Here is a 12587-nt window from a genome sequence, read left to right as displayed (position 1 = left end):
AGGGCCATTTATCATGTGGGTACTTGGAACAAGATGCCAGAGTAAGCAGTTGAGACAGATACAATTGCAATGTGAAAAGGTATCGGGGATCATTTATCGATAGTAAAAGTGGAGGTGGATTTGGATGAAATGCAAGTAATTGGATGAGCTCAGGAAGGCACTTTGACCGGCATGGATGAGTTGAGAGGAGCAGCCCATTTCCATAACGTATAACTTCCGTTCCTATCCTTAGCACTCCACCCTTCTTTTTCTCCAGGCCAGCTCATCCAATCCACTGTTACTTACAAGGGGGTGCAGACTGAAGCCGAACTATCAGGCCTAGAGTTATCCTTCATTTCCATCATCACCATTTAAAGCCTTCCAACAGCACAATGCAGCCCCTGGGAACTAGAGTATAGGCAATGGCAGGAGGAAGACAGTCGGTAATCACATGCAGAAGAGTCAAAGCAGGGCACCAGATGACTAATTGACATTTCAGTGTTTATTGTTCTGATAAATTCTGGTATGTCGATTTGCTCTTACGTTCTGTCATTGTGGTCAAGTTGATACCAAAATAATTAATAATCGAGGGAACGGTAAGATGGGGGCTACATGAGAACCCAGAACTGAAATTCTGTTTATTGAAGCATCATCCTCATTAAATCATAGAAGGCCCAGCTGGAAATGGCCTCCTGAAATTGGTTGCTGTGTTTTCTTTCTTCCATCTTTTCATGCCAAAGGCTGCATCTGCGTCATTACCCCTTTGTATAGAAGGACAAAAGGCAAATGCAGACACTTCCTTTGCAGTCAATTCCATCACACCTTGACCAGACCAATTAAAGACCATAAACTCACTTGCCTTAAAAAGGTTCTAGTGAACAGGATGACATCCAACACATTGTTGCAGTATTACCATCCGACAAAATAAAACTATTTATTTTAGCAAAACACAAAATGCTGGAGAAACTCAGCAATTCAGGCTGCATCTGTGGAGGGAAATGGATTGAGAACATTTTGTGTCAAGACCCTTCATCTGGACTGGAGCGATCTCAACCAAAACCATTGACCATCTAATTCCCCTCCAAGGATACCGCCAACCCAGTGTGAGACCCATGCAGTTTTTTTAAGCTCCAGATTCCAATAACCGCAGTTTATAAAATTCAGTTCTGAATATGAACAATTCAGCATAAACGACATGGTGGGATATGAACCCTCAACTCATGTTATATGTACATAGAATTAGATCTTGCATTACAGTCCTTATGCTGTTTCTTTCTTTCCTTCATAATTCTACAAAGCCTATAATCTCAGCAAATACTTTCTATAACGCACTCGCGATTTAATGTATTTCTACAGTATATGATGCCGTTGCACAATCTCACTGTCAATATGGCACACTGGCAGCAAAGTCAGGTGAAAAATTGTCTGATCACTTTTCACACAACAAGCATTCCATATAATCAATAAATACTCTCCAGAAGTCATTGATTACTTCACAAGTTAATCAACATTTTTGATCTGTGCTTATATATTATTTGAAGGCTGGTCATTTAATTTGCCTGTTCATTACCACACGATACCACAAGCTATCAGAGTGAACAAGGCGAGCACAAGAAGATTCCCCAAATTCCATCAATTTTAATATATGGATTATAATTGGGGAGAGTGTGTAGTTATATTAGATACTTTGCACAAATAACTTTGTACACAAAATTGCTGTACCGGGGCAGTTGTAAGCTCAGTCAAAATGTTTGACACAAGTTATGCAATAACGAGAATTCGAAGTGTTGGATTCATCTTTGCTTGTAACTTTAGAGGGCCACAGCACCAAACATGGTACACACTCCTGCCAACAAGTTACTTAATACATATATCAGTGATCTTTTCACCTACCTTTTTTATATAGTTATATTTTCAGAATTATTGGTGTTTATAAATCGAAAACCATAACAAAGTTCTACTGCACTTCCTCCTTTGTTCAAACACATTGTGTGTGGAATCCCAAGAGTACCTACTCTCATCAAATTAGGAAGCAAAGAAAGTCATACATCTGTTCACAAATATGATATTAGTTACTAACATTATAAATCATAAACTCTGGGGACAAGTTCAAAAATTCATACCAAGTAAACTTCTAAATACAGAAGTGAACTTGTTAGTCTTCCAGGAAAAAAAATGTACTGGGGCAAAAACCACACAGCAGAACAAAATAACAAACTTACAGCACATCTTTTCAATGAATGTCTCAGACCTCAGGACATCCTACACAAGGCATGCCAAATGCACAGCCAAAATATATGATCACCATCAGGAATGCAGGCTTAATTCAAAGTCTCCATTTTTTCTGGAATAGCTAGTGGACATTTCTGAAGCACTCAATCCAATTTTCTTATTTGTAGACTAATCTTTGTTCATTACCCTGAGGATATTGAGAGAAACAACATCTCGGAATCCTTTGACCACAATTCAACCCACAAACTCAACTCTGTCCCCACCCAACTCTTTCAATCAATCGTTGTTTCTCCATTCCCCTCTGAACATGGAACCAATTTCCCGTCATTCACTAGATGCATAAACTATTCTACACATGTGAACATCTCCTTTCCCATGTTTTCAGATAGTTGACATCTCTCTTTAACGGAGATACATCCTTCCCAGTTTATTAGGTCTGGACCCCCACTTCAACTGAAGAATTTAAATTAATTTCATTAATTGGAACTAATGAAGTTACTATCACTAGAGATGGGCATGAAACTAGTGTTTCCTTAATAAGTCTGTCTTTCTCCAATTTATTAACCCACCTTGGGGGAAGATATACAGTTCAGCCCATGCATAAACCCAAGTCTCTTGCAGTGGGTCTGGAATTTTGAAATTGCAAGGAAATATGAAATCTAGAGAAACAGATAAACATTGAAGATTTTGAAATGCCATTTAGAATCATTGAGATGATGTCTGTTAATAAATAAAATTATGGAAGGCATAGATAGAGCAGATAGTCAAAGTCTATTTTACCAGGCTAGAAATGTCAAAGAAGAGTGTATGGTTTAAAGGTGAATGGGGGAAGGCTTAAAGGTACAATTTTTTTTTGCACATAGGCTGGAAGGCAAGGGGTAGAAACCGAGAAAATAGCAAATTTTAAGAAACATTTAGACGCACACGCAAACAGGCAGTGAAGAGGGAATTGGACCTTGTGCAGACAGATGGGATTATTTCTGACTGGCATCTTGAATAGAACAAACATCGCAGGATGAAAAACTGGGTCCTGTTCTATGTTAAGTGTACTATGTTTATCTAATCAGATTCCTTCTCAGGATATTCAAGATAAAGTTGATATACCCCACACTTATCATGGATCTTTACTTCCATTTCTCATAATATTAAAAAAAAACTCTTGATTTTGTTCTTCATTTTTCATTCTTTTTGCTCATCCTATCTGAGTAAGTACTTGAGCTGTATCAGATGTCAGTGCAACACAGTTTGTAAGCAATGCTCACATGAAACATATGCTCCTTCTCCATGCTGGCCATCTCAACCCTCCACGCAGTCCTGATGCAGAGTTTCCGCCTGATGCTGCTCGACCCATTGAGTTCTTCCAGTAGATTGTGTGATACTCCATAAACATATGCTTGTCATTCTGAAATGCACTAATGTCATCATATTGCTTTGTCATGCAAGTCATAATCCATATGTTAATTTATGTTTGCAATATAGTGAGCTGTTTCTGCAACTAGCTAATTTTTGTGGCATTTATGTTTAAGGCAATAAACTTGAACTTAATCATCCCTGCTGAAACAATGTTGTTGGTTTTCATGGCTGTTGTCTTACGTTAGTTGTGTGCTAGCTAATGTTTTAGATGCTTCATAATCTCTTTTAAAACCTATTCACTCACTTGATGGTGCAACACTGAGGTATTGTTGACACTTAGTGCCCATTCCTGATCACCCAATGAAAGAGCAACTTATCAGCCATTTCTTTGTTTCTGTATGGAATCACATCTGTTTACATATCTAGAATTGGATTAATGTTGGTAATTTCATTATGCTTAGTTTGCACTGTGCCGATTACTCAGATTAACATGAAATATTATCCAATTTTTGCCACTGTAACTAAGCGAGAAATACTAAATTTCCTTTATATTTATTAACCTTTAAAGTATATAATCATAAAGCTCACAGAAGTTGATTTTAGTTTTAAATTAGTTAAATTCATTTTAAAAATCACCAAAATCCATCCATAACCTTATGCCTTTCACTCTCTGTGAGACTCCTTTCTGCATTCTTTCAATTTCAGCCTCCTAATCCCCAAATGTAATCAAACTTTTGCAGCTGTCTCTCTGGTTCACAAGGCCCTAATTTCTGGAATTCCTTCCTGAAGACGTTTTTTTACCTTTAAGATGTACCTTGAAACCTACTCCTCAATAAATTTGATTACTTACCTTAATATAATGTAGAAAGCCGAAGCAGTCACATGGCTCCTTAATCTTGCCTCTTCTACAAGATGTTTATCTTAAGCTTGGCTTCAACTTCATTTCTTTGCCCAATTTTCTAACCTTTGCTTCCCTATAGATATTGGTCTCAGCTTTGAATATATTTGTTTACTTAACCCACAAGTCAGGGGTGTCATATTCAAAATATTTATGAGCTACTTAAAGATTTCACCTCCTCTCACTCTTAAGTGGTAGAATTTTTATGGAGACCCTCTAGCTCTATATCCCCCCACAGGAGGAAAGCTTTCCCAAGCATTAATTCTATCAAGTTACCTCACATTACACCTATACAAGATAAGTTGCCATTCTTCTAAACTCCATTGACACCAGGTCCAATGTGCTTTATCATTCTTCATAGGACATCGTCATAAGAATAAATCAAGGAGGACTCCTTTGAACTTCTTCCATGCAAATACATGGTATTCCAAGTGTTTTCTCTAAGGTGCTCTTTGACAGATATAACAAACTGTACAATGCAAGATTGTAGTAAATATTAAAACAGGTAGGACTGAAGTAAGCTAAGGAACAATCTGTTGAAATTAATTATGTGTTTTTAAACCATTCAGCCCTTGAGTTTTAACTGATCAATACATAAGAATCAGAATCTAGTTTATTATCACTGACATATGTTGTGAAATTTGTTGTTTCTGGAAGTTACTATGTAAAGAATAAATAAATGAATAGTACAAAAGATGAACAGAAAAGTATTGTTCATGGACCATTCAGAAATCTGATGGTAGAGAGGAAGAAGCTGTTCCTAAAATGTTGGGTGTGTGTCTTCAGGCTCCTGTACCTCCTCCCTGATAGTAGTAATGAGAAGAGGCATGTGGAGGCCCTTCATGGATGTCACCTTCCTGAGGTATCATCGTTTTGAAGATGTCCTCGATGGTGGGGAGGCATTGCCCATAATGGAGCCAAGTCCACAACCCTCTCCATCCTCCTTTGATCCTATGCCATGAAAGCTCCACACCAGCCAGTGATGCTTCCAGTCAGAATGCTGACCGCAGCACATCTGTAGAAATGAGCTAGAGTCTTTGGTGACATAGCAAATCTCCTTAAAATCCTAATGAAGTATAACCGCTGACAGATGCCCATTTATGTATTTTCTGCTTTCCAACATCGTGCTTACTGTCCAGAAAGGGGGAAATAAAAACAAAACTTTCTTCTGGCTTGTGAAATTGTGCTGTTATCGTACGAGATTTGTAAACCCACTGATAAATTTACAAATCCATACAGCCATTTGATCAGGGGTGATCAATTTTCCTTTCAACCCCATTCTCCCACTTTTGCCCCATAACCTTTGACATCCTTATGTAACCCTAGGTTTGGCTAATGGCAAGACTAATCAAGAATCTATCAACCTTTAAATGTACCCAATAACTTGGCCTTCACAGCAATGAATTCCACAGATTTACCATCATTAGCTAAAAAATTCCTCCTCATCTCTGTTCTAAAGGGCCATCCTGCATTCAGAAGCTGTGCCCTGTGACCCTAGACTCTCTCACTATTGAAAACATCCTCTCCACGTCTACCTTATATAGGCCTTTCAATTCTGTTTCTTCCAGTTATGTTGAAGTTGTACAAGACACCGATGAGGCCAAATTTGGAGTATTGTGTGAAGTTTCGATTGCCTACCTACAGGAAGATATCAATAAGATTGAAAGGGTCCAGAATTCAAAGGACAAGAAAAAAATTTACAAAGATTTTGCCAGGACTTCAGGACTTGAGGACTTGGGTGATAGGGAAAAGTTGAACATGTTAGGACATTTTCCTGTGGAGTGTATGAAAATGACACCCACAAAATGCTGAAGGAACTTAGCGGGCCAGGCAGCATCTATGGAAAAGAATAAAGAGTTGTCATCAGGACTGGAAAAGGGCAAGAAGCCAAAGTAAGAGGTGGGGGGGGGCGGGGTAAGGAGTACAAGGCAGAAAGCGATTGATGAAGCCATGGTGTGCGGCAGGAGAAGGATGAAGTAAGGTAGAGGAGATGGGTAGAAAAGGGCTAGAGAAGAAGGAATCTAACTGGAGAGGAGAGTGGACCATGGCAGAAAGGGAAGGAGGAGGGGTGCATGAGTGATAGAGATGAGGCGAAGAGAAGTGGTAAGAGGCAGGCCAGAGTGAGGAAGAAGGGGGTGGGGGGGGGGGGTGGGGGAAGGTGTAAAAATTACTGGAACATGGAGAAATCCATGTTCAAGCCATCAGGTTGGAGGCTACCCAGACAGAATATGAGGTGTTGCTCCTCCAACCTGAGAGTGGCCTCATCAGACCAGTATCATTAATCTACTTAATCAATTAATCATTTAATAATTACTTATCATTAATCTACTTAATCAATTAATGATTAATATCATTAATCCAGCATCCAACTTGATAGCATTAACAATGATTTCTCCAGCTTTCAGTAATCACACCCCCACCTTCAATTCTCCATTCTAGCCCCCCATTACCTCCTCTCTTCTCCTTACCTGCCTATCACCTCTCACTTGTATACCTCCTCTCCTTGGTTCCCAGAGTCTATTCTTCACTCCTTCTTCTCGTAGCTTCTTACTTCATTCCCTTCCCCAAACATTTGGCTTCACCTAACACCCTTCAGCTTGTATTCCTTCCCCTCCCCCACATTCTTATTCTGGGATTTTTCTCCCTTCCTTTCTAGTGTTGATGTAGGATCTCGGCCCGAAACCTACTCATTTCCATAGACATGAGTGTATCTGATTACTCATTTCCATAGATGCAACCTGACCTATTGAGTTACTCCAGTATTTTGTGTGTGTGTGTTGCTCTGGATTTCTAGCATCTGCAGAATCTCTTGTGTACATGAGAATGAGGAGACAATTGACAGAGGTATAGACAATTGAGAGGTATAGAGGGGGTAAATGCAAGCAGGCTTTTTCCACTGAGGTTGAATCACCTTTTTTGGAAGGGTGAAAACTAATTAAAAGTTATTTTCCACAGTTCGAGTGGCATTTTATGAAAATACCTCAGTGTTTTTCTGAAGATAACTAATAATTCTACAAGTTCTTGCAAGATACTTCTTTTGTCATTACAGCCCTTTACCCAAATAAGAAGTTGAATAACCAACAGTACTTAGTTTATAGTCATGACTTTATAAAAGATATGCTATGTATTATAAATATAATTTGCTAACAGGTTTAATAATATAAGACATTTGGATCAGATTCTGAATGAAAGAAAGAAATGGCTTTTCAACAGGGTAACTTGATTCAGGTAATCAAAAGCAGAAAAAAAAATAGTATGTTAAAAATACTCAACAGATGAGCAGCATTGGTGAGAGAAAATGAGCTGATACTTTGAGTCAATACCTTTACATCACAAGCAGGAAAAGTTTAAAGTTTTAAGCAGATATTTTAAGTTGCATAACATGTACAGAGCAGAGGAAAAGGTGGTTTGTGAAAGAGTAGAGACTGGAAGGCATTCAATAAAAAAAATGCTGTAATATTGAGTCAGGTTTGTGGGTTTGGCAAGTAAGACAGGAATTGCATTGACTTCAAATAGGTATATTAATAATTTATTTACAAACAGTAAAAATTCAACCAATCATGTTCCCCAAGTTACTGGCACTACAAAGCTGACTACTCAACAAACATAATTAAAAGTGCACACAGAGTATACCTTCCCAATGGTCTCACCTTAAATAAAAGAAGAGAGCAGGCCCCTTCCATTTGCTACTTTATATACCAAGATATCCAATGGGAAAACCAGCTACAGCTTCTAAACTAACCAGTCACAATGGAAGCAACTTTCAACTATCAGAATAAGGTTCGCCCCCCACAGGACAGATACTGGTACCTGCTAATAGTGAAGGAGGCAAACCATAACTGATCTGTTTGGAGCAGAGGTTCCCAACCGTTTTTAAGCCATGGTGCCTTACCATTAACTGAGGGATCCATGGATCCCAGGCTGGGAATCCCTGGATTGGAGGGTGTAATTACAAAGAGGCGAATAAGAATGGATCAGATATAAAATGATTTACAGAACACTGCAGATGCTGAAAATCTGAAATAAAACAGACAATGATGGAAATATTTAGCAGGTCAGGCAGTGTCTATGAATGAAGAATACCTACCAGTGTAACAAGGCTGATCATCATCATCATCACCAGAACCTGATACAAACTGCAAAGGCTGGTCATCTTAAGCAGTTGTATTCAGTGTTGATTTTTGAAGATTGGTACCATGCCTGGTCAGAAGATGATAGCTCATGTTCGGCTTTGTTGGAACGGAACAGGAGGTCAATGATAAAAGCTAAAATGGAAGTAGGATAAAAACAAAGCAGATGGAAGGCAACACACACACACACTTAACATTTGGTTCTCCTCACATAGTGGAGCCCTGAATGCAGTACTGCAAATTAGAAGGACAAACACTATCTGTTTACTATGGCCTAATCTAATGTTTTTCAACAATTGGTCACTGGATCAATCTCAGCCTGCAGCGGCATTTTGCAGCTCTTAGATTATTTAAACAAAGTGCATATAAACTGTTTTAAATAAATAACGCAGACTTGTAAGATTTTTCAGCTGAACTGAATTTCACAAAATCCTGAAGAGCTCATTATAAGCTAACCTTCTGATCTCACTTCACTTTTGGTTCTTGCATTTACAATTAAGTCTGTGCATGCCTTTCATATGAAATTAAGAGAATCCAGAGCAGCACATTAATTAAGCATTTTCATTTGCCCAAACAGTGCTTCAAAGCAAGTATAGTTGGTGCATTTGTTTGGAAGTAAAAAGGGTGTAAACGGTTACAGAAATCAGGCATGGAATGTATAATATAATGAAAAAGAAGAAAATTTGTTAAAGACATTGAACTTTTTGTCTTTAGCAGAAAATACTCCGACACACGTAGAAAGCTTATTATAACATGAAGAGAATTGACCCAAACTGAACATGTTTTCATACTCAGATATCAGCAACCAAATGGCCACTGTTTACCACACATTCATTATAATTTTGTAAAAGCATTTGTTGTCATTCTCATATAATTATTGCTAAGGGTGAAGAATTAATGACTGACACAATGGAATGCCTGTCCCATGGTAGAGTACTAAGGCAACATGAACTTGAAGCCTTTCTGTCTCAAAGGAAGTCTCCTTTTCATAAGACTACTTTTGGGATTTACAATGGTTACCAAGTTTGCATAATTGGAAAACAGGGGTCAAATTAAATTGTTTTGACATACTCCCTCTTCTGTACGAATGACAGCAAAGATGTCAGTCTCATCTCTGAAGCAAAATAATATCAGCTCATCAAAAACCAACTCTCAACATATCAGAAGAGTATTTCCCTTCTGTTAAAATTGTGCCATTTATTATCCGTTGCCATCAGCAGCCAAAGTTTCTGGAGTTGTCAAGTGATGAGGTTAAAATTTCAGGAAGTGACATTATCTGCAGTCTGGATTAAAGACAACAAAGTATATCCTCCACACAGTGAACTTGCAGACAAAATTGCATAGCCAATCCAATTTCTATTTACCTTCACAGAAATTCAATTTTAGCAAAGATTGAATTAAAACAAAGTACCAAAACAGATCAAGTATTAGAAAGGCATACTGAGTTTTCTTGTCCAATATCTATCCCCATGCTGTAAACTGCATCAATAGACATAAAAATCTCACTGGTGACTGAATCCGTTTTAAACAAAATGAGCTGTAATATGCAAATCAATCTAACTCTTATGACCTTGAGGTTTATTGTCTACATCTACTGTACCTTCTCTATAACTCTTTATTCTGCACTTTGTTATTGCTTTACCTCATTTTACTTCAATGCACTGTTGTAATGAACTGGTCTATATGAACGGTATGCAAGTGAAGTTTTTCACGGCATCTTGGAGCACGTGACAATAATGAACCGAATTCCCTAGAGCCTGATCTTATCATTATGCTTGAAATTTCGTTGCTATTATAATTATATGGTGATATGTGCAGTTTACTTGGAATTGTGTGTATGAAATGTAAAACGTTTTCATTCAATTCTACCGGAAGGACCGCCCTTTCGCTTTGAATTATAAGCGCAAGTTCACGTCATGTCAAAATCTTCTTTAAAAATGTTTAACTTCAACAGACACTTTAAGCAATGGATACTGGTGTATTTAACAAGAAAATGAATCTCAGGGTTGTATCTGGAGACCTACATGTACTTTGATAATAAATTTAATTTGAACTTTGCATTAAACCTCAGCGAGCACTTTCACTTAAGTTCAAACATAATAAAAAGAGAAAAAGACCGGAACTTAAAAGTCCACGTCAGGTTAGGAATATAGCGACTTAGACTCCAGCATCGAACATTTACCTAATGATTTTCATTGATAATGTCAAGTAATGTGAATTCCGGAGAGAATAGAATTTCACAAACAACTCACTACCATGTGCATCATATTGACTGTCGCTTGAACATGTAAAATTAAAAGCGCTTCAGTGACTATGCCACCGGAGTAAAAATATATGCAATATTATATTTGGCCGATGTTGTAAGATCTGGAAGCAAATCTGCTTTTACGTAACAAGCGAAAAGCGCTTATTCAGTAGCGATCTGAAAGTGCAGGACTTCTAGGTTGCACGCCGCCGACCAATCCCAGGATGCCATCCTAACCCGGATCCCTCTGGATCCGACCTCTGAACATCAGGCGTGTATGAATGAGTAGCAGGGACAAGGTGAAAACAGCGGAAAGAATTGCAGTTACTATCACCCAGTAATGTGGACAAGCACGCAGCGGCCTCAGAGGCATGTGGATCTCGGCTTACCGTGTATCCTCTCTCCAGATCGCTCTCCTCATATCGGAAGGACGGGATTGACACTTCGATGGTATGGTACATGGTGCACAGGACCTTCCGACAGTGCAATTACAATCACTGGATCAGAAGCGTTATGTCTCAGTCGCAACTTTTTCCTCCTCTTTCCACACCTAAGGCGAGAGGAACTAATGTAATACCACCGTCGTACTATAAAGCTCTTCCTGCTTGGATCGATTCAGCGGACAAAAGCCATTTGCAAAGTGAAAACCAGCCACGTGAGCGCTGCTGTGTCACGTGATCCGGGAATTGGAATGTCGTCGTCCGTATCACGTGACTCTTGGACTGGAATGTTGCAACCCCCTCCGAGTTCTACGGCAGCTCAGTGTGTATATGTACTGTGCAAAGGACAGGATGTACATTTTATATATATATATATCTATATATATATCTGTGTGTGTGTGTGTGTGTGTGTGTGTGTGTGTGTGTGTGTGTGTGTGTGTGTGTGTGTGTGTGTGTGTGTGTGTGTGTGTGTGTGTGTGTGTGTGTGTGTGTGTGTGTGTGTGTGTGTGTGTGTGTGTGTGTGTGTGTGTGTGTGTGTGTGTATATATATACACATACATACACGCACACACACACCACCCTTTTAATCGCTCTTCACTTTATCGCAAATCAAATATATCATGGTTATACATGGTCAGAGAGAGCCAGAGTGCGGTGAATCTGCGGAATTCATCACCCCAGGCGACGACGGAGGCCATGTGATTGGGTATATTTAAAGTGTAAGTTGATAGGATCTTGATTAATAAGGACATTAAAGGTTATGGGGAGGAGGAATGAGAATGGGGTTGAGAAGGATAAGGCTGAATAGCCTAATTCATTTATTTTCTCACCGGAAAGTACTGTTGGAGGCCCTGAACAGAGGTGAATGGACAGACTTAACCTTGGGCGCTTGTAGGAATAAGTGCTGGGAGGGAGATTAGTATGGTGGGACAAATGGATGATAAATTCATGGTGGGAGTGATTACTGTGGAAAGCACGGGAGGGGGGGGGGAGATGGTGAGGGAGGTAAAGATATGTTTGCTGATAGGATCCCTTTGGAGATACCAGAAGTTGTGGAGAGCGATGTGTCGTATGCAGAGGCTCATAGGGTGGTAGGTAAAGACACGTGGAAGCAGCAGGAAGATGGTGTGAATGCGGGTATTTGAGAAATGGAGGTGGTCAATGGTGGAGGAAGGGAAACCCTGTTCTTTGGAGGAGGAGAATGTCTGTGATAACTTAGAAAGGAAAGCCACATATGAGGAACAGATATGGCAGATGAAGGAACCGAGAAAATGGAATAACATTTTTACAGGTGACTGGGTGAGAAGAGG

At 39.1% G+C, this 12587-nt stretch overlaps 1 protein-coding gene across 1 annotated transcript in view; it reads right to left on the bottom strand.

Moving 5' to 3' along the window:
- The window catches only part of LOC140740327 (sorting nexin-24-like), a 145689-nt gene extending 134184 nt beyond the window's left edge, over positions 1 to 11505 (bottom strand). Inside the window, exon 1 of the mRNA XM_073069481.1 lies at positions 11227 to 11505. Coding sequence (XP_072925582.1) covers positions 11227 to 11298 — 72 coding nt within the window. The 5' untranslated portion in view covers positions 11299 to 11505. The remainder of the gene's footprint in view (positions 1 to 11226) is intronic.
- Between the last annotated feature and the right edge of the window lie 1082 nt (positions 11506 to 12587).

Source organism: Hemitrygon akajei, chromosome 2 (assembly GCF_048418815.1).
Source record: "Hemitrygon akajei chromosome 2, sHemAka1.3, whole genome shotgun sequence".
In the NCBI taxonomy this organism is placed as follows: Eukaryota; Metazoa; Chordata; class Chondrichthyes; order Myliobatiformes; family Dasyatidae; genus Hemitrygon; species Hemitrygon akajei.
Note: the sequence above shows the minus strand (reverse complement) of the source record. Positions and strands in the feature narration are given on the sequence as shown.